The sequence below is a fragment of the Pan troglodytes genome, chromosome 15 (genome assembly GCF_028858775.2).
Source record: "Pan troglodytes isolate AG18354 chromosome 15, NHGRI_mPanTro3-v2.0_pri, whole genome shotgun sequence".
Classification (NCBI taxonomy): domain Eukaryota; kingdom Metazoa; phylum Chordata; class Mammalia; order Primates; family Hominidae; genus Pan; species Pan troglodytes.
In genome coordinates, this window is record NC_072413.2 from 65,564,914 (window position 1) to 65,587,187 (window position 22,274).

Below are 22,274 nucleotides of genomic sequence, written 5' to 3' on the forward strand. Positions count from 1 at the left end.
TGGGTATTTTAAGAGATTAAATAAACTGAGGCCCAGGAACTCAGCATAAGAGCTAATAAGTAAGAAAGCCAGGATTCAAGCCAAGGCTAGTTCAATTCCTTCACATCTCTGACCTCCTCTTAGATTGCAGAAGCTACCTTCATCATGGCCAGCTATATGAACCATTGCACTACAACTGTGAACCCCCCCACCAACCCACCCGGAGCCTGCCAGCTGTGGGAACTGGATGGACGACAGTTCTTTTCTTCTGTTTCCTGTGCTACCAAGGGGCCAACGTTGCTGTGAATATTTCTCCTACCCGATTCCCCACCACCACTAGTGCCTCTGGATTTAGAGATATATATCCTAGGGTATGATACTACTGTGACGGGTCTAACAGCCCCCGCCTACTCTTGTTCTGTGAAATGTGTATTTTAGTATCTGTGAAGCCTTTACTCTCTAGGTGCCTTATAATGTTTCAGGGCTCAACTTTTTAAAATCCAGACCCAGTGTTAAAACCATTTATTCCTTTTTTCATAAGAATAATGACTCCAGATGCTACCTGATTCTAGACATAGACAGGGATGATCCACTGTTACTGAGGGCATCAGTGCTATAAGTTAAGGCTTTCTGCACTGGTACTCTCAAGGAAGCTAATTTTCTTTCTGGGGGGGCGGGGGACACTGTCACTATGTCACCCAGGCTGGAGTCCACAGGGTTCAAGCAATTCTCCTGCCTCAGCCTTTGGAGTAGCTGGGATTACAGGTGTGCGCCACCATGCCCGGCTAATTTTTGTATTTTTAGTAGAGATGGGGTTTCACCGTGTTGGCCAGGCTGGTCTCGAACTCCTGACCTCAGGTGATCTGCCCACTTTGGCCTCCCAAAGTGCTGGGATTACAGGCATGAGCCATCGCCCAGCCCAGACGCTAATTTTTTAATATTGTATATGGTCTTATTTATACTTGAAGTTTTGTGAACGTCGCTAAACAGGATAGGACTAAAATTTCCAATTCTCCTACACTCTGTCAGAAGCCTAGAACTCACTAAACTGGGCTGCCTTTCCCAAATGGGAAAGGTGCTGACAGAGTTGGAGAAAGAAGAATAGACTCATTCTTCCCCATTATTGGTATGTAGGCATTGGTACAGCCCCTTCTGGGGCAGTCTTTGCAGGATAACATGCTATCCCTGCTAAGATTCAAGCTGTTTTCCTCACACTGGACTTTAGGCCAAACCCAGTACCACGCAATGTGCAAGCAAGGGCAGGAGGTAGGTCCAATCTGACCCCTCCCTGTCTCATTTTAATGACTGGACAGCGCTTGGTGAAGGCTGTGTTCACTGTAGTGGGCCATCATTTGTTTCCTTGTTCTTGTAAAAGACCAAGCAAATGCACTCTGCTTTTTGCTGCTGTAAGACCACCAAAAATGAGTCAGAAATACAGAAGACTATTTCAGGCATGTGGGCCTGGATATGCTCCTTGAGACTTCTGGCAAACTTCTGCTGGGAATTAGTTTGAGGGTGAGGGTACATATGTGACATTTGCCCTAGCCTAAGAGTAGCAGGTAAAAAAAAGTTTCTTTCATCTTTTGCCTTACTGATAATACCATAATCCCCCTCAATTCAGACCTTCTGATTGAGTGCAGAGGAGACTAGACAGTCTCCTCTAGACAGGGTGTAGACACACCCTCCCCTAACAAAAACAAAATGAAAGAGTTCATACTCTGATTTTCCAACATCTAGGAAACTGAGTTTTATTTCCTAGCTCTAAGGCAGCCTTACTATGTGTCAGTAAAGTGCTGAAAACTGTATATTTAGCAGTAGCACCCAAAACCAAGCCTTTAACCCCAACAATGTGTGTATCTTTTGCACAGCAAAAACTGCGAGGCCAGAACTAGTTTATCTGAACACCTCAGCTGCTGTAAGCTTCTCCTCTCTCACCCCGTAAACTGACAAGCATGATGAAAAAAGAAGCACATCCAAGTTTCTGCCTCTTTTAAATGTACTTGACTTTGCAAGGCAAGTAGTTTTACAGCCATTTCTGTTCACACCTTTCACCCCAGGACTTGGGAATCTAGCTGAGACATTTCTACCTCGAACAAGTCACATGTACCACAGGTTCCTGAATAATTCCTGCAGGGCTGGTGACAGACATAACAGCTCTGGTTGTATAATATCTTGGGTATCTCTAAGGCCAATAAGGATAACATTATCTACCCAGAGAGTTTAAAAGAAAAGTAGGAGTCCGAAGGAAGAGTAAACAAGAATGGAGCTGTGTTCACACTGAATTTGGGGTCAATCTATTTCCCCCACCCTCTCTCCTCCCCAACCCTTCAGGAACCCTTTAGTTTATTAATCTTATACAGAAGAAACTGCCTTAGAAACAAAGGATTCAATAATTTGCTTATTTATTCTTTGTTAACATGAGAGTCCCATGTCTGAAAACCAAAGTCCAATTTCTGTCTGGCCTTTTGTCTCATCCTTCTTGGCAAAAGTAGCTTTTGAACTGATATAAAAAAAAAAAAATGCTGAGTAACAGAAAAGTATTAATGTGCTTGACACCATGACTGAAATACTATGATCTTGTTTGTCAATAAAAAGCAGCTATCTGTGAACCAGGTAACTGTGTGTTTTGGAAGATCTGTTTATTAACAGTAAATAAATAAGCCCTGTACAGAACACAGGCACTAGGTTGACAGACTCGTCTTTTGTAGGACATTTCTTCCTGCTAAACAGTACCTGAAGGGCTTGTTTTTTTCGTAACTTTACACAAGGGGTACTATTAGAAAATATAGCTTTCTCAAGACATCTGATGTCAGTTTCCCATTGTTTTGCTTCACAAACATCAACAAAGTAAACCTGAACATGCTTAGCAATTTCCGAAAGTGTTCTTTGCTGACATTACTTTTGACGTACTGTGTCAAAATTCTTAAGGTCTCCCCTCCTTTGGTAAAGTAGGCAAAACCTTACAAGGAAAACATTATAATACACGGAAATATACTGAGTTAGATTTCCAGTCACCTGCTCTATGGCTTTAAGATGCACTACATCCATAATGGTTCCTAGGACTGTGTCCACCTGATGGTTTGGAGTACGGAAAACCAGCCCCTATGGCTTAAGAGTCATCTCCCATGGAAGACAGTGCTGGCCTTCTGAACGCTGGGGCTCATGGGCTTGTTGATGTGGCTTTCTGGTGTGCCAGGATCTCCTGGCAGCTCCTGTATACTTCAATCAAGCAGTCCAGCCGGGGCTTGGCACTCTGAATTCCAAAGGGGAGAAATAAATGCGGAGTCAAGGTGAGAATATAAGGGAGTGCAGTGGTGCTGCATCCACTTGCAAATTTTTTTTTTTTTTTTTTTTTTTGAGACAGAGTTTTGCTCTGTTGCCCAGGCTGGAGTGCAGTGGCGCAATCTCGGCTCACTGCAACCTCCGCCTCCCGGGTTCAAGTGATTCTCCTGCTTCAGCCTCCCGAGTAGCTGGGATTACAGGTGCTCGCCACCACGCCCATTGGCACAATCTCGGCTCACTGAAACCTCTGCATCCCGGGTTCAAATGATTCTTGTGCCTCAGCCTCCCAAGTAGCTGGGACTACAGGCATGAACCACCATGCCCAACTAATTTTTGTATTTTTAGTAGAGACAGGGTTTCACCATATTGGCCAGGCTGCTCTTGAACTCCTGGCCTTAAGTGATCCGCCCACCTCGGCTTCCCCAAGTGCTGGGATTACAGGCTTGAGCCATGGTGCCAGGCCCACATGCAACTCCAATCTCTCACCCACATCAAGGGGTATAAATGACACAGCAGTGAGCTCATGGAGTTAAGAAGTTTAGGCCTCAGCACACCTTGCTGGAAAGAGTCCCAGCTAGGCTTACAGCCCAGCTTGTGAACTGTGCGAGGTGGGAGATCAAATGATAGCTTTTTAATCTGTCTAAATTTCATGAACTCCATCTCTAAGAATAAGCAAGAGGAAAAACAAAATGGACCTTTGAGAAATGTCACAAGTTGTAAAACAGCCCTCAAACACAAGAAGTGCAGTTTAATATGTAAATATTGAAAAATGTTTTATACAATGAAATGTAATAACCAAAATTAAAAGAAAAGCCACAGAATGGAAAAAATATATGTGAAAGTATATTTAATAAAAGTGCACTACCTAAAATATATAAAGAATTGTTAAAAATATATAAAAATAGATACAAATACATAATATTCAGATTCTACTTGACTAATAGAGAAGATAGGTAGTTTAAAATAAGAGGAAATACTGATAGGTAATGCAAGGAAATATGAAAAGCCTATCATTTAAAGAGATACAAATTTAATGCCTTTACCTACATATTAAGCTAAAAAAGCGAAATCCACTATTAGCCAGGATGGTAGAAAAAGAAGTACAAAATCCCCAAAGTATGATAAAGTTGTCCAATCTCTGGAGCCCGATCTTAAACACTAGAAATCTATTAAACTATTCATAAGCTTTAATAAAATAATTTTGAATTACAATGCAAAATAATTTTTGGCTTATCTTAAATCCTTTGTGAAAAAGGTCAGTGAGGCAGGGTTAACTGTATACATAAATACATGCATAAATACCTACCTCTAAATTTATTATTTTGTAATTTATTATGTTTGTATAATTTTTGTTTTTTGAGATGGGGTCTCTTGTCACCCAGGCTGAATACAGTGCCATGATCAAAGCTCACTGCAGCCTTGACCTCCTGGGCTCAAGCAATCCTCCCACCTCAGCTTCCCGAGTAGCTGGGACCACAGATGTGCACCACCATGCTCAGCTAATTTTGGTATTTTTTGTAGAGATGGGGGTTTTACCATGTTGCCCAGGCTGGTCTCGAACTCCTGAGCTCAAGTGATCTGCCTGCCTCAGCCTCCCCCAAAGTGTTGGGATTACAGGCATGAGCCACTGCACCAGCTGATAAGTGTTTTTTTTTTTTTTTGTAAGAGCAAAACAAAAAAACCCAGGCATGATTTTAAAAGCTGGCAAGAGTGGCTAAATAAACTGATATTTCAATATATTATACAATTATTTAAAATAATAAATATAATGGCCTTTGTAGGATACATACATATTAAATTATTTACAAAGCAAGACACACAATAGTGTACAATGTGAGATCAATTACCTCTATCTAAAAAAAGTGTACAGTAGTAGACAGAGTCGAAGTAGATGAATGGTGATTTATAGGCAGAAGTTGCTATATATTTGATTGTGTTCTTTAAAATGTGCATGAGGCCAGGTATGCTGGCTCATGCTTGTAATCCCAACACTTTGGGAGGCTGAGGCAGGAGAATTGCTTGAACTCAGGAGTTCAAGATCAGCCTAGGCAACATGGCAAGACCTCATCTCTACTAAAAATAAAAAAAAAAATTAGCCAGGCGAGGTGGTGCACACCTGTAGTCCCAAGTTCTCAGCAGGCTGAGGCAGGAGGATTTCTTGAGCCTGGGAGGTGGAGGCTGCAATGAGTGGTGACTGTCACTGCACTCCAGCCTAGGTGACAAAGTGAGACTCTGTCTCTAAAATAAAATAAAATGTGCATAAATATTTTTAAGGACTATATTTGCCTCAGAGAGGAACTTCTTAAATAACTGAAATCCTAATTATCACTCAAAACAGCTGTCAGGTATCTTCCAATACTCTGACAAAAGGAATTTACATTCCTAATGAAAAGGTTGAGGAGTAATTGGAGAATGGTAAAAGTGTTCTATGCTCACCTGGAAGACGGGTACTACTTGGGATATCCCATGTGGTTCCACTGGATCTTTCAATAAGATGCAGAGGTAGTAAATCACCTTCTGCTGTAAGAAAATAAATCAAATAGCAAAGTCTAAGTGAAACTCATTTTGCATTCTTTTTTTCTTTTTCCTTTATTTATTTATTTATTTTTTTTGAGACAGAGTCTCTCTCTGTTGCCCAAGCTGGAGTGCAGTGGCGCAATCTCGGCTCACTGCAACCTCTGCCTCCCAGGTTCAAGCGATTCTCCTGCCTCAGCCTCCCAAGTAGCTGGGATTACAGGTGCTCGCCACCATGCCCGGCTAATTTTTTGTATTTTTAGTAGAGATGGGGTTTCACCATGTTGGTCAGGCTGGTCTGGAACTCCCGACCTTAGGTGATCCGCCCGCCTTGGCCTCCCAAAGTGCTGGGATTACAGGCGTGAGCCACCACACCTGGCCACATTCTATTTTTCTAAGGGAAGGCTCAACACTTTTTCACAAATGGTTAAGTAGTAGAACACTTGATAGCTTTTGAAGTGGAAGAAAAGTATATTCTCATTCTTTAAATGAAAAAAGACAGGGCCAGGCGTAGTGGCTCAAACCTGTAAACTGAACACTTGGGGAGGCCACAGCAGGAGGATGGCTTGAGCCCAGGAATTCAAGACCAGCCTAGGCAACATAGTGAGACTGCATCTCTGCAAAAAATAGAAAAAACGAGCCAAGCATGGTGGTGCATGCCTGTAGTCCCAGCTACTCAGGAGGCTGAGGTGGGAGAATGGCTTGAGCCTGGGAAGTTGAGGCTGCAGTGAGCTGTGATCGAGCCACTGCACTCCAGCCTGGGCAACAGAGTGAGACCCTGTCTCAAAAAAAAAAAAGAAAAAAGATAGAAAGAGAAGGAAAAAATGCCAGTGATAATTTTGAAGTTGGTCTTGAAGATAAAGTTGAAATGCTAATTCCCTATCCATGAAAACCTGCTGCATCTCTTTAAAAATAAAGAGATTTACCTTTTAAATATAAGTCTCACTTTTAGGGTTTTAGTTTAAATCTGAGAACATCCCATGGGCTGGCTACCTCCTCCAGAGAGGCCTGTAATACTTACCTTTTAAACACTTACCATGTAAATGGCCTCATTGATGACAATATCCTTGACCTTGCCCATTTCTATGAAGGTAGTGCTTTCTTTGCCTGAAGCATAAGATGAAGTCATCTGAATGCCAAGGGAATCAATGATTAACAGAGTCTCCTGATCAATCTTCACAAAATGGAGATAACCAAGCAGACCTAAGAGGGTGATGAAGATGGCAGCAGAGAGGATCATGCTGTTCTGAAGAGAGAGCCAGACACAGGCAGTAAGATTACCAAGCGGTACCAGTCAACTCCAGGCAATGAGGGGAACATGCATGGAGGAAAAGGAAATTGCTTTTATTTGGGTTCTAAGGTGCTATGAAAGTATACAGTGAAACAGATCCAGACAACAAATGGATAGGTCTAGGGGAAACCTCCATCAGCAAAATGTCCATCACAGCAATCTCAGAAATTTTTCTTCCAAAATTCCAACTTTAGGGCCTAAATCAGCTGAACGCAGTAGCTTGCACCTGTAATTCCAGCTACTAGGGAGGCTGAGGCAGGAGGATCGTTTGAGCCCAGGAGTTCGAGGCTGCAGTGAGCTATGATCATAGAACTGCACTCTAGCTTGGGTACCAGAATAAGACACTGTCTCTAAAAATAGAAAGGACCCAGCCGAGTGAGGTGGCTCACGCCTGTACTCCTAGCACTTTGGGAGGCCAAGGCAGGTGGATCACAAGGTCAAGAGATCGAGACCATCCTGGCCAACATGGTGAAACCCCATCACTACTAAAAATACAAAAAGTAGCTGGGCGTGTTGGCACGCACCTCTAGTCCCAGCTACTCTGGAGGCTGAGGCAGGAGAATCGCTTGAACCTGGGAGGCGGAGGCGGAGGTGGAGGTTGCAGTGAGCCGAGATCGCACCACTGCACTCCAGCCTGATGACAGAGTGAGAGAACTCAAAAAAAAAAGGACCCCAAATCTTTTCCTTTCACACTCCCTCAGCAGAATACAGGAGGGAGTTATGTCCTGATAAACCCATTATAAGATGAAAATGCATTTAATATTTAGTTCTAGCACTCGAATAAAAAATTAAAATTAAAAAATGCATTTAATATACCTATCAAGCATCAGAGCTTAGCCTAGCCTACCTTTGCGCTCAGAACATTTACATTAGGCCGGGAGCGGTGGCTCACGCCTGTAATCCCAGCACTTTGGGAGGCCGAGGCGGGCGGATCACGAGGTCAGGAGATCGAGACCACGGTGAAACCCCGTCTCTACTAAAAATACAAAAAGTTAGCCAGGTGTAGTGGCAGGCACCTGTAGTCCCAGCTACTCGGGAGGCTGAGGCAGGAGAATGGCGTGAACCCGGGAGGCGGAGCTTGCAGTGAGCCGAGATCGCGCCACTGCACTCCAGCCTGGGTGACAGAGCGAGACTCCGTCTCAAAAAAAAAAAAAAAAAAAAAAAAAAAGAACACTTACATTAGCCTACAGTTGGGCAAATCATGTAACACAAAACCTGATTTTATAGTAACGTGTGGTAAATCTCATATAATTTATTCAATGCTATACTTAAAGTGAAAAACAATGTTTGTATGGGTACTTGAAGTACCGTTCCTACTTGAAGTACCGTTCCTACTGACTTTGTATTGTTTCCGCATCATCCTAAAGTCAAAAAAATCCTAAGTCAAACCATCGTAAGTTGGGAACCATCTGTATATAGTGCAAAATCATAGACTGAACAATTATAAAGTGCTTAGCACAGTGTAGCAGATACTAGGGCTTGCCTAATAAACAGCCACCCACCAGCCCCAATTGAACAGTGAGTGAATCATGATTGGTTCCCACTCCTTCTGCCAATGACTGCTTTAAAAATGGGTATGTGACACAACTGTGGCCAATGAAATGTGAGGGGAGATCTGCTGGAGGGGCTTCTGGAAAACTTGAGTTTATCTTTAAAAATCTGCAGAAGAGACGTTCCCTTCATCATGAGGTTTAGATACCTGGAACTACTATGGCCTCTGCCAGACCCAGTGGAGAGCTAGTAGAGGACAACTAGAGGACGCTAAGGGTGGAAGTGCAGTTTCTGCACTTGGAGGACCAGGTGGAGGACAAGTAGGGCACACTAAGGGTGTCAGCAGTAAGATGACAAGAGCCGGAATCAAATGAGTCTCCATGTGAACTCTGGAGCCCTCCTACCTCATGACTTCTTGTTAATAGAAAAGGTCCTTATCTCTTAAGGCTATTTTAGTTGTTCTGTGTTACTTACAGTTGACTAAGTGATGTGTTAAGGGCTCAAAAAATGGTGTCTATTATTTATTCCCTTGATTCTAAGACAAATGTATAATCTTTAACATTTCTGAAGTTAAAATGTGTTTTCCTATTGGTGTGTGTTTCTTTCATGTGGCATTGTTTTATCTTTTTTCCCAGAAGCTTGCATTCATTCATTGATTCGAGACAGAATTTCACTCGTTTCCCTGGCTGGAGTGCAATGGTGTGATCTCGGTTCACTGCAACCTCCACCTCCCGGGTTCAAGTGATTCTCCTGCCTCAGCCTCCCTAGTAGCTGGGATTACAGGCACCCGCCACCACGCGCAACTAATTTTTTTTTTTTTTTTTTTTTTAGTAGAGATGGGGTTTCACTATGTTGGCCTGGCTGGTCTCGAACTCCTGACCTCAGGCAATCCACCCGCCTCAGCCTCCCAAAGTGCTGGGATTACAGGTGTGAGCCACCGCACCCAGCAAAGCTATGATTTAGAAGACTGGCACAGGAAAAAAATTATTGATGACCTAGAATCAAAGAAATTTTGTAATTTTGGACTGCATTCCTTGAGGGCAGGAAGTGTCTTATTATTCTTTGCACTGACAAGACGCCCTCCTTTATCTACTTCTAGTCAGGTTCCTCTAAGCTGTCTAGGCCCTGACCTTGACATCTTTGTTGGGCCTGCACTACCCACCCAGTTGTAGCAAGAATCTTGCTGAATCAGTTTAGAAAGAACTCCCACCCTTGGTATTTGATCAGCCTGGCATGCCTTCAGCAAGAATCCTGTCAAGTCAATTTAGCCAGAATCCCACCTTGCCCCTGATGTTTCCTTTGGGTAATTTTCCATCCACTGACTCCCACCTTGCTCCTTGGCTATAAATCTCTACTTGTCCATGCTATATTCGGAACTGAGGAAATTTGGAATTCTATACTGAAGTCTCTTTTCCCCTACTGTAATAGTTCCTGAATAACATCTGGTTTTTGTACCACTTCAACTACTCACTAGCTCTGGTTTTCTTTGATGGTCTCTTTCTACTTTTTCATAGTTAACCCACAGTGTTAGATCAGGGATCTGTAAACTATTTGGGCCTGTGGTCTGGTTTTGTCTGGCCCATCTCAAGCAAAGAATGATTTTTAAGTTTTTACAGGGTTGTAGAAAGAAAGAAAAGAATATTATGAGACAGACCCCACAGAACCTGCTATATTTACTATCTAGTCTTTTAATGAAAATGTTTGGGCCAGGCATGGTGGCTCATGCCTATAATCCCAACACTTTGGGAGGCCAACATGGGGGGATCGCTTGAGGCCAGGAGTTCAAGACCAGCCTGGGCAACCTAGTGAGACCCTATCTCTACAAAAAATACAAAAATTAGCCAGGTGTGGTGGCACATGCCTGTAGTCCCAGCTACTCAGGAGGCTGAGATAAGAGGATCGCTTGAGTCCAGGAGACTGAGGCTGCAGTGAGGGGTATTCACACCACTACACTCCAGCCTGGGCAACAGAGTGAGAACCTGTCTCAAAAAAAACAAAGAAACCTGTCTCAAAAAAAAAAAAAAGTTTGCTTATCTCTGTGCTAGATAATTATTTGTTGATTGATGAATGGAGGATTCAGTACTGGGTCTCTGATGATCCAGAAAGATCTAATTTTGAGTTAATTAATTGCATTGAATAAGCATTAAGAAGAATGGAGAGGAATACAATTCAGTCCTGACCCTTACAGATTTATTAAAGGCAAGATTAATACATAGAAAATATTCTGGAGGATACTCTGATACTGACTATAAGTGCCAAAAGAAAAGTTTAAAAAAAAAAAGAAAAAGACATTAAAGCACACAAGAATATCCCATCACATCCAAGGAAACAGGATTTAATTGGTGTAGGGGAAGTGGTGGTTAGTGACCAATATAATTAGTTGAAAGGGAAGGGTGAAGAACATTCCAGGTTGGAATAAACAAGGGAACAACCTGGAACTTTAATAGAACTGTGAACTCAAAAACAAGAAGGAATGAAGGGATGAAGAACAATAAATCCTTAAGGATTTGATCCATGTCAGCTTTCCAATAAAAGCAATCCGTGCCCTACTATCTGCATTTTTTTCAACTTCATTTTTCTGTGTAGAATTCAAACAATTCAATATTAATTTGGGTTGGGGTTAAGCTGTATGTTTGAATGAATTCCTTCAATCAGATTTCTTATCATTCCAGATATTCATTACTCTCATAAACAGTTCTGAATAGGAAAGGTAAGAAATTTTGGCACACAGAGCCCTTAGAAAGTGTTGCAGTAGAGTTTAAAGGAAGATGCAGTCACTGATTCCTCGGGTACTTGATGGGGGTAAGCAGAGTACACCGGCATGAGAGAGATCAGTACAGAAGGGACCTGGCATAAAAGCAGGCTTTTGTTTTTAAATTTTGCCTAAGATCAGCTATACAATGGTATAAAGGAAAAGAAAGGGTCTCAGAGTCAGAAAGCCCTTGGTTTGAAGCCCAGATCTGCCATTTATGCTTTGAGACTTTGGATAAGTCATTGCTCTTTGTGAGCCTTGGTTTCCTTCGTTCTAAGGCTAAAGTAAGGAATTCAGTAAAGCATCTGGCAGTCAGTGGGCATTTAATAAATATCTATTTCCTCCTCCTCACATGACCACATACATAGACTATAAGAACTCAGGCTAGTACTAAAATTCAACTATACAATAAATTAAATTTTAGGGGGGCTATCAAGTCAACTTAATCATCATTTTAACTGACTTATGAACAAACTTTTTTTTTTTTTTTTTTTTTTTTAGACGGAGTCTCCCTCTGTTTCCCAGGCTGGAGTGCAGTGGCGTGATCTCGGCTCACTGCTACCTCCACCTCCCAGGTTCAAGCGATTCTCTCGCCTCAGCCTTCCGAGTAGCTGAGACTACAAGCGTGCACCACCACACCCAGCTAATGTTTGAATTTTTCGTAGAGACGTGGTTTCACCATGTTGGCCAGGCTGGTCTCCAACTCCAGACCTCAAGTGATCCGCCCGCCTCAGCTTCCCAAAGTGCTGGGATTACAGGCGTGAGGTACAGTGTTTTGCCTGAACAAACATACGGTTTAGATACAGTTAGACAGTTTCCTGCAATTAGGGCAGTCTTAATTCTGCATATTTCTATGCTAAATTACCATGCTCTGAAACACGCTTTGACAGCAAAAAAGCGAATGGATGCAGTAATGGAAACAATATCCAAGTTACAAAAATAAATAGCCCTGCTGTACTTAGCTCTGATTAGATCGCTTCTGGGATAATACATTCAATTCAGGCACTACATATGAAACTAGAACTTATCCTGAAAATTAGGATAATTCTTTTTATTTGAGAGCTGTCACAAAGTTACTGCATTTAACCCTCACAATATCATGAAGCTGGTATGGCAGGCATGAGTTCTATTTTAGAGATGTAGAAAATTGAGGCTCAGAGAAAACAGGAATGAATCTGGAAATTGAGCACAGCTATCACACACGTCCAAAATTTCATAAACCTTTAGAAAGTACTTGAAATTGGGGAAGGGTTTGGGAGGAGGGAGGGTTAAAAAACTGCCTTGAAAAACAGAGATTAGGAAGAACTATAACACTCTATCTATACACACAGATAAACAGACACACTTGTGGAGGCAAAGACAGTTTGTGGAAGTCTACGTAAAGTATTGTTAGCAGTACTACTTTGAGGAGCAGAAGGGATGGACGAGGAAGACCCACTTAGTAGTTCCTTGAACTCTTGGAATTAAATTACTGCGCGCCTATACTACATAGAACACATGGAAGTTAAAGTTTTAGGCCGTCGCGCAAGAACTAAATGTATGCTGAGTGAACCCACCGAGCAGAGCACAGCCACGGAAGGGGAATGTACTGTCCAGGAGCACACATTTCACTAAACGTCATTTAAAGAGCTGTCCAGCAGCGGAATATCGTCCCCAGAACCCGTGAGTTCCCGCCCTCCTGTCCCATCACTGTAGGAGGGGCCGACCAGAGGTCCGGGCTCGACCAAAGACCCCAAAGACCCTCCCAAAGCCGAACCCCCTCCTTCGAGCGCGGGGAGGGGCCGACTTGCCATTACCTCGCAGAGGGTGAAGAGTCCGTAGGCCGCCAGCCACACCGTGCAGGTGACAGCGGTGAGCGAACGCAGCGAGAGCCGAGGGCAGCTGAGGCAGAATTCCCGGCAGGACGGGGAGTAGTAGCGGCGCTGCAGCGCCAGGCGGCCGCCGCAGATATCCGAAAAGCTCCGCTCATCCTCCATGACGCCCCCACCCGGCCGCCCGCACCGCGCGGCGCTGCACCGCGCTCGCCGGCCCTGGCCGTCTCGCCAGCTCCAGACCCGCTTCCGGCAGCCGCGTCACCACGCCCCGCCCTAAGCCTGCGCAGCCTCAGTTGCGCGCCGAGAGCTCTGCTGGGGGCTGATGGTTGTGCGTTCTTCCGGGCCGGCCTTGACTGTCTTCGAACAAACCTCGTCGGGGCAATAGTTCGGTGGAAAGATTAAAATCGTTTTTAGACCGGGCGCGTTGACTCACGCCTGTAGTCCAGCACTGGGAGGCCAAGGCGGGAGGATCGCTTGAGCCTGGGAGGTCGAGGTTGCAGTGAGCGGAGATCATGCCACTGCTCTCTAGCCTGTGCGAGAGAGCAAGACCCTGTCTCAAAACAAACCCACAGTTTGTTTTTGTTTTGAGACGGAATGGCGCGACGTCGGCTCACTGCAACCTGCTTCCCCCGGGTTCAAGCGATTCTCCTGCCTAAGCCTCCTGAGTAGCTGGGATTACAGGCGCGCGCCACCACGCCCTGCTGATTTTTGTATATTTAGTAGAGACAGGTTTCACCATGTTGGCCAGGTTGGTCTCAAACTCCTGACCTCAGGTGATTCGCCCGCCTCGGCCTCCCAAAGTGCTGGGATTACAGGCGTGAGCCACCGCACCCAGCCCAAACCCACAGTTTTAATCATGCTTTTGCTTGGCAAGCCGATTTCTCTAAGCCAGGGTGAGCCGCAAGGAGAGCCCACGGGTATTCATTTCACTTACTCTTTTCCTGTGCCGGGTAGTTTGAGGTGCTGAGGATGCAGCAGTGAACGATGTTGATGACAGTCTCTGCCCTCGAGCAGCTTCCTTTCTAGTAGGAGACAATATGGAAATAAGAGAGTATCGTTGGCAATACTATGCTGACTGGCAGGGATGGACTGAGGACTTTACATAGGGCAGTCAGGGGAAGTCTCTAAGTAAGAGGACACTGAGTTACAAGGGTGACGAGCCAGACAGGACTGAAGGAGCTCTGGAGGAGGAATTTGCCAGAAAGAAAGACCAGGAAAGGCAAACCCCTCGAAGTTGGAACAAGCTTGGCTTAATGAAATAATCAAAAGGCGAGAAAGGTTGGTGTGTGGGGAAAACAGTTGGAAGTTGGGGAGGTAGGTAGGGGTCAGATCCAAGAGGGTCTTGTAGGGTCTGGTAAGGAGTTTGGATTTCACTGCCTGGGAGTTCTCTCTCCCAAATGACTGCTTGGACCGTGGTAGACAGGCAAGACCTGGCTGGGAATTAAGCAGGAGCGGGAGATGCACAAGAAATGGATAATAAAATTACTAAACTCATGAGTAATAGTGGCCTATGAGTTCCATTTTTACTTCTGATGTGGCCCAGGAGTGGCTATGTGGACTGTCAAAACACTTGTGATGGGCTGGGCACGGTGGCACATGCCTGTAATCTCAGCACTTTGGGAGGCTGAGGAGGGCAGATCACTTGGGTCAGGAGTTCAAGATCAGCCTGGCCAACATGGTGAAACCATCTCTACTAAAAATACAAAAAAATTAGCTGGGCATGGTGGAGCATGCCTGTAATCCCAGCTGTTCGGGTGGCTGAGGCAGGAGAATCACTTGAATTTAGGAGTTCAAGACCAGCCTGGGCAACAGAGCAAGACTATGTCTATATTAATTTAAAAAAAAAAAGATCCATGGCATAAAGGTCTCACCAGCTTTAAGTCTCTCTGATGAAAGGTTCCGTTTCTTCATCTTCATTCAGAATTTTGTTTCCCTTTCTTTTTTCCTAAAGGATTTCTTCAAGCACTTCTTTATTTTTCTAGTTTTATTTCTGTGCCCCGAATCTGACAATTAATACACTCCTTTTATTAGTCCGTTTTCACACTGCTATAAAGAACTACCTGAGACTCGGTAATTTATAAAGAAAAGAGGTTTATTGACTCACAGTTCCACATGGCTGGCAAGGCCTCAGGAAACTTATAATAATGGTGGAAGGCAAAGGGGAAGCCAGGCATGTCTTACATGGCAGCAGGAGGGGAGTGGGGAAGTGCCACATTTTTAAACCGTCAGATCTCGTGAGAGAACTCACTCAGCATCACGAGACCAGCATGGGGGAAATCCGTCCCCATGATCCAATCACCTCCCACTGGGTCCCTCCCCTAACAAGTGGAGATTACAATTTGACATGAGATTTGGGTAGGCACAGAGAGCCGAATCATATCACCCCTTTTACTATTGCATATATCATGTGTTTTATAATTATAAAAATGATATTTGCTTATTGTGGAAAATTTGAAAAATACAGAAAAGAAAAAAATGTAAACCACCCATATTTCCATCACTCAGAGATAAGTACTGTTAATGTTTTGGGGAAGCCTGTAGTCCTGGAGTTCTTAACTTGGGCTCCACGGATAGAATCAGTGCTTCATTTTTAGTTTCATTAACTTCTAATTAAAATTTAACATTTCTTTTGATTATGAATATGGGCAACAAACTAGTATTAGTAGAGCTTGTGATTTTTGTCACTGACAGAAATCACAGATATTTTCTTTTCACAAGAATTGTTTCAAAATGTCATTTCTAGTCATTGCTACTTCAAAATTGCAGTAATTATTAAACCCATCACTAGCTATTATTATTTAATGTGTCAATAAAGAGAAACATATCACTGTAACACATTTTTAAAATATTTTGATAACCATATTTTAATTTAGTTGATTTTCTTAGAAGTCCTATGTATTTATACATTTTAAAGCATTATTATAATAAAGGGTCCATTCATTTCGCCAAACTTCCAGAGGGTCTACAATACAAAAGGTACCTGTACAGGCTAAGAAGTTTCTTTTCTTTTTCTTTCTTTCTGGTTTGTTTTGTTTTGTTTTGTTTTGTTTTGTTTGAGGCAAGGTCTTGCTCTGTCACCGAAAGCGGAGTGCAGCAGTGGTACGGTCATGGCTCACTGCAGTCTCAACTTCCTGGGCTAAAGAGATCCTCCCACCTCAGCCCCTCAAGTATCTAGGGCTACAGGCACACTCTACCACATCAGGCTAATTTTTGCATATTTTGTAGAAATGGCATCTCACTATGTTTCCCAGGCTATTTTCAAACTCCTAGGCTCAGGTGATCCTTCGGCCTCAGCCTCCCAAAGAGTTGGGATTACAGGCATGAGTCACCATGCCCAGCAGGCTAAGAAGTTTCACAATTATAGAGTTATAGAAAGAAAAAGGCCAAATGTACTTTACTTAATTTTTTAAAAATACTCAGTTATTAGGAATAAATACTGTGGTAGTCTAAGATCTCTAAAATCCTTTTTCTTTTTAGAGAGAGGGTGTTGCTCTGTTACTCAGGCTGCAGTGCAGTGGTATAATCATAACTCATTGTGACCTTGAATGCCTGGGTTGAAGCGTTCCTGTTGCCTTGGCCTCCTAAAGTGCTGGGATTGCAGGCATGAGCCACTGCACCCAGTCACTAAAATCCTTATTACTGCTTTGTGGGTTGTTTGTTTGTTTGAGACGCAGTTTTGCTCTTGTTACCCAGGCTGGAGTGCAATGGCACAATCTTGGCTCACCACAACCTCCGCATTCCAGGTTCAAGCGATTCTCCTGCTGAGGTCAGCCTCCCAAGTAGCTGGGATTACAGGCATGCGCCACCATGCCCAGCTAATTTTGTATTTTTAGTAGAGATGGGGTTTCTCCATGTTGGTCAGGCTGGTCTCAAACTCTTGACCTCAGGTGATCTGCCCGCCTCAACCTCTCAAAGTGCTGGGATTACAGGCGTGAGCCACCGCTCCCAGCCCTGCCCTTGTTTTTTGTTTTTTGTTTTTTTTGAGACAGTCTCGCTCTGTCGCCTAGGCAAGAGTGCAGTAGCACAATCTCTACTCACTGCAACTTCCACCTCCTGGGTTCAAGCGATTCTTGTGCCTCAGCCTCCCAAGTAGCTGGGATTACAGGCGCAAAGGTTTTAGCTTTCTTACTGGGATGGATAGGCAAAGAATGTCTGTTCCATCTTTCAGAAATAGAAGTCTCCTCATCTGTCCATTTAAGGAAATGTTTTAATTGAGGTATATCCTCCCAGCAGTAAAACAGTCTGTGACTTACTTTTCCATACTCTAATGGTGTCTTTTGATGAACAGAGGTTTTAATTTTCATAAAGTCCAATTTATCAATCTTGTCTTTTATGGCTAGTGTTGTATAATATTTTGTCCTGTTTAGGAAGCTTTGCCTGTCTTGCGGGCATGGTGGCTCATGCCTATAATCCCAGCACTTTTGAGAGGCTGAGCCAGGAAGATCGTTTGAGCTCAGGAGTTCCAGAACATGCTGGGCAACATAGCGAGACTCTGACTCTACCAAACAAAAAACAAAAAACAAAAAGCTGGGCATGGTGGCACAGCTACTAGGTACTAGGGAGGCTGAGGCAGAAGGGTTGCTTGAGCCCAGTAAGCCCAGCTTACTGTAGGAGGCTACAAAAAGCTGTGATCAAGCCACTGCATTCCAGCCTGGGTAACAGAGCAAGACAAAACAAACAAAACAACAACAACAACAACAAAAAACTTTGCCTATCTTTTTTTTCCTAGAAGCTTAATTATTTTACCTTTCATATTTAAGCCAATGATCCATTTTGAACTAATTTTTGTTTGTAGAGGTTAAGGGTCATTTTGTTTCCCAGCAGCATGTGTTGAAAAGACTACCCTTCCCCCCTAATTGAGATAGTGCCTTTGTTGTAAATAGGTGACCACAAATTTCTCGGTCTATTTCCACACTCTCTATTATGTTCTGATGTTCTATTTTGTCTTCCCTTGTGCTAATAGCAACCTGTCTCAATTACTGTAGCTCTACAGTAGGTCTTGATTTCTCATACTGTTAAGTCTTTCAATTTTATACCTTTTCTTCAAAATTGTATTGGCTATTATGGGGTTTTTGTATTTTCACCAAAAATTTTGCTTGGATTGTACTGAATCTATCAATCAATCTAAGGGAGAATTGACATCTTAACTATGCCGCATGTTCCAATCCATGAACCTGGCATCTCTCCATTTATTGAAGTCTTCTCTAATTTCTCTCAGCAATGCTTAACAATTATTTGCACATCTTTCATTAGACCTCATTTGTAGGTATTTGATGTTTTCTGATATTCTCATAAATGATGTACATTAAAAAATTTATTAACTCTCCCTTTTTATTTATTTATTTTTAGAGACAGCATCTCACTCTGTCACCCAGGCTAGAGTCCATTGGCACAAATATCAGCTCACTATAACTTCAAATTCCTGGGCTCAAGGTATTCTCCCACCTTGGCCTCCCAAAGTGCTGGGCTTACAGGCATGAGCTATTGTACCCAGCCTTGCCACTCTCTTTTTAGTAAGATGTGTTTGGTATTTACCTAACATCAAATTTAAATTTTATAAAACAAAATACATCCATAATCCTGCCACCTAAGTATTTCCTCTTTACAAAAGCTCCTATGTCATATAAAATTTATATTAAATAAATTTATATGCTTCTCTCATATTAATTTTTTTTTATACATAGTCTCGCTTTGTTACCTAGGCTGGGGTGCAGTGGTGCAATCTTGGCTCACTGCAACCTCTGCCTCCTGGGATCAAGCAATCCTCCTGCCTCAGCCTCCCCAGTAGTTGGGACCACAGGTGCGCACCACCATGTCTGGCTAATTTTTATATTTGTAATAGAGACGAGGTTTTACCATGTTGCCCAGGCCGGTCTCAAGCAACTTGCCAGTCTCAAGCAACCTGCCTGCCTCGGCCTCCTAAAGTGCTGGGATTACAGGTGTGAGCCACCGTACCTAGCTTATTAGTATATATTTTGTATACTTTTTCTCATGTTAATGTGTGCTTTGTTGTCAGCCATTAACCTAGCAATGGAAAGAAAAAATACTTATTTTTCCCCGACATTAATCTACCATAGTTTACTTACTGTCACCCTGTTGTTCTCATAGCCAGTGAAAATGGCTAGTAATTGTTTCAAGTAAGGAAGAATGACAGTGGGAAAAAAATAGAAGAAATGAAACATGAAAGAAATCTATTGGCAGAATCTGATACAGCGCAGAAAGTAGTGGTTTTTTTCATGGAGTCACTTCTCCATCTTGTGGATTTCTAGAACAGTAGAGCTTAATATTTTCAACTTAAGTCTAGGAACACACCTGGCTTTTATGTGGAATGTTTCTCTTCCCTTGTAATATCAGGATACTTTTTGTTCTTGTGCACTAAAGGTTTTTTAATGTAATAAGCCAAGCTTGTGAGAAAGTTTAGATAAAAGATGGATCTAATTTGATGGGCATAGGTTTTACAAATAGATTCAATTAGACCATAACACCCTAAGCTCAGTTTTATGATTTTGATCAAGCCACAGCTGTGTAGGCTTGGAAATAAGTTACCTTTATGTACCTATTTTTTTATGAAGATTTCAAAGGAAAGGTAAAAAAGCCCTGGTTTTTGTTGTTGTTTTTTGTTTTGTTTTTGTTTTGAGACGGAGTTTTGCTCTTGTTGCCCAGACTGGAGTGCAGTGGCGTGATCTCGGCTCACTGCGACCTCTGCCTTCTGGTTTCAAGCGATTCTCCTGCCTCAGCCTCCCAAGTAGCTGGGACTACAGGCACGTGCCACCGTGTCCAGCTAATTTTTTGTATTTTTAGTAGAGATGGAGTTTCACCATCTTTGCCAGGATAGTCTCGATCTCTTGACCTCGTGATCTGCCCACCTCGGCCTCCCAAAGTGCTGGGATTACAGGCGTGAGCCACCCTGCCCGGCCAAGAGCCCTGGTTTTTAAAAAGCCTGATATATTCAAAGTGTGGGAGGTAAACCAGCAGCAGTGGCTGGGTGCTTCTTCAAAATACAGATTCTTGGGTCTCACACCAAACCTACAGACTCAGAATCTGAGTTTTAGCAAGATTCTCAGGTGATACTCTTAGACATTAAAATTTGAGAAGTATATAACTCTTAATTAAGAATTGAGAAGTATATAACTCAATTAAGAATTGAGAAGTATATAACTCTTAATTAAGAATTGAGAAGTATATAACTCTTAATTGAGTAAGTATATAACTTGAGTAAGTATATAACTCTTAATTAAGATATAACTCTTAATACTGGATTCTCTACCCTGCTGCATAGTACAACCAGCTGGCAAGCTCTTAAAAACCACTACACCTGGGTCCATCCCAGGTAATTAAATCAGAATGGGCAGTGTGGGAAGGAGAACAGGAACATGAGCTTTGTTTGTTTGTTTTTGTTTTTGTTTTTTGAGATGGAGTCTTGCTCTGTCACCAGGCTGGAGTCCAGTGGCGTGATCTCGGCTCACTGCAACCTCCGCCCCCCAGGTTCAAGAGATTCTCCTACCTCAGCCTCCCAAGGAGCTAGGACTACAGACGCGTGCCACCGGGGCCAGTTAATGTTTGTATTTTTAGTAGAGATGGGGTTTCACCATGTTGGCCAGGATGGTCTTGATCTCTTGACTTCGTGATCTGCCCGCCTCGGCCTCCCAAAGTGCTGGGATTACAGGCGTGAGCCACCACGCCTGGCCTGGACGTGAGTATTTTTAAAAAGCTCCCAAGTTATTTTTAGGGAGCTGCCAGAGTTGAGCACTCTTGGGAGGATATCTTTCCCTCTGCCATCCCAGGCTCTAAAGTTAGAGGCCTGTAAATTAACTGACAATAGACTTTAATAGAAGAAAATGTTAATTTACCTACTGGGGTGTTGTGTAGTACAATGTAACTCTCTGAATAGCCAGAGATAGAGGTATCCAGTAGGGCCTTTGTATTTGTGGATTCTGCATCCATGAATTCAACCAACCAAGGGTGGAAAATATTCAGAGAGCTGGTTTGGTGGCTCACGCCTGTAATCTCAGCACTTTGGGAGGCTGAGACAGGAGGATTGCTTGAGCCCGGGAGTTTGAGACCAGCCTGGGCAACAAAGTGAAACCCCTGTCTCTACAAAAAAAAAAATCAAAAAAATTAGCCAGGTGTTGTGGCACGTGCCTACTGTCCCGGCTACACGGGAGGCTGAGGCAGCAGGATCCCTTGAGCCCAGGATGTCAAGGCTGCAGTGAGCCATGTTCATGCCACTGCACTCCAGCCTGGGTGAGACCCTGTCTCGAAAAAAAAAGAAAAAGAGAAAAAATAATGTCTGTACTGAACTCGCGTAGACTTTTTTCTTGCCATCATTCCCTAAACAATACAGGATAATGGCTATTTACATATAATTTACATTGTATTAGGTATAAGAAGTAATCTAGAGATGATTTAAAGTATACAGGAGGATTGCATAGGCTATATGCAAACACGATGCCATTTTATACCAGGAACTTAAGCGTCTGTAGATTTTGGTATCTGAGGGAGGTCCTGGAACCAATCCCCCACTAATACAGAGGGACAACTGTATATACCACCTTAAACAAAAGGAGGGAGGCTTAGGGCTTCAGTGGGAATGTGTGGAAGGTTCTATTGGGTTTTTTGATGCCGAATCAATCTGAATTAGGACTTTCTGGTGCTAAGCCTCAGTCTTTTCCCAATCAGGAAACTTCCTCCCAGGAAACCTCAGAAATTTATTTGTCACAGTCCTGGAGGCTGGGAAGTCCAGGATCATGTTGCCTGCAGATTTGGTGTCTGGTGATAGCCTGTTTCACAGATGACATATTCTTGTTGTGTCCTCACATGGTACAAGGGGCAAGGCAGCTCTCTGGGCAGTTTTTTACAAGAGAACTGAATAGAAAACAACAAAACAAAACACAAACAGTTTGATTCTCCTGTTGTTTCTCACAACACAGAAAACTTCTGTGACCAAGCGTATGGGGGGGTTTCCCCATACACCAAGAAAGCAGTTCGACACTATCCACCTGGAAGTCACGTCAGATCCTACAGAACTTGTCAACAGCTCAGTCCCACAAAAGTGCCCCTGACTTGAGACATCAATTGCAAGTCCGAGCTTCTGGAACTTCCCACCAACCAGCTATTAATTGGCATTCCCACGAAGCGCCTTTTGGGTTCA

At 43.1% G+C, this 22,274-nt stretch overlaps 2 protein-coding genes across 8 annotated transcripts in view; one reads left to right on the forward strand and one right to left on the reverse strand.

Annotated features, from left to right (window-relative positions):
• The window catches only part of PLEKHH1 (pleckstrin homology, MyTH4 and FERM domain containing H1), a 65,531-nt gene extending 53,650 nt beyond the window's left edge, over positions 1–11,881 (forward strand). For 5 of the 7 annotated variants that reach the window (XM_016926941.4, XM_016926943.4, XM_054666041.2 and 2 more), the window contains one exon: positions 124–2,673. In XM_016926941.4, coding sequence (XP_016782430.2) covers positions 124–285 — 162 coding nt within the window. In that variant the 3' untranslated portion in view covers positions 286–2,673. Of the gene's footprint in view, positions 1–123; positions 2,674–11,810 lie in introns of those variants that run through there. The other 2 variants (XR_008539026.2, XR_001709436.3) reach the window with 2 other exon arrangements.
• On the reverse strand, positions 2,365–13,398 carry PIGH (phosphatidylinositol glycan anchor biosynthesis class H). Its single transcript, XM_001136096.8, has 4 exons — positions 13,106–13,398; positions 6,812–7,021; positions 5,698–5,781; positions 2,365–3,232 (listed from the first exon to the last, which is right to left on the reverse strand). Exons 1-4 carry the CDS (start codon positions 13,283–13,285, stop codon positions 3,140–3,142), a joined length of 567 nt encoding a protein of 188 aa, XP_001136096.2. The 5' UTR covers positions 13,286–13,398; the 3' UTR covers positions 2,365–3,139.
• Positions 13,399–22,274: the final 8,876 nt, after the last annotated feature.

Excerpts from the sequence above, each read along its gene's own strand:
- PIGH (XM_001136096.8), bottom strand. The coding sequence starts at position 13,285 with ATGGAGGATGAGCGGAGCTTTTCGGATATCTGCGGCGGCCGCCTGGCG. Across the intron at positions 7,022-13,105 it reads GACTCTTCACCCTCTGCGAG|AACAGCATGATCCTCTCTGC; the intron begins GTAATGGCAAGT and ends CTCTCTCTTCAG. Across the intron at positions 5,782-6,811 it reads TCAATGAGGCCATTTACATG|CAGAAGGTGATTTACTACCT; the intron begins GTAAGTGTTTAA and ends ATTTTCTTACAG.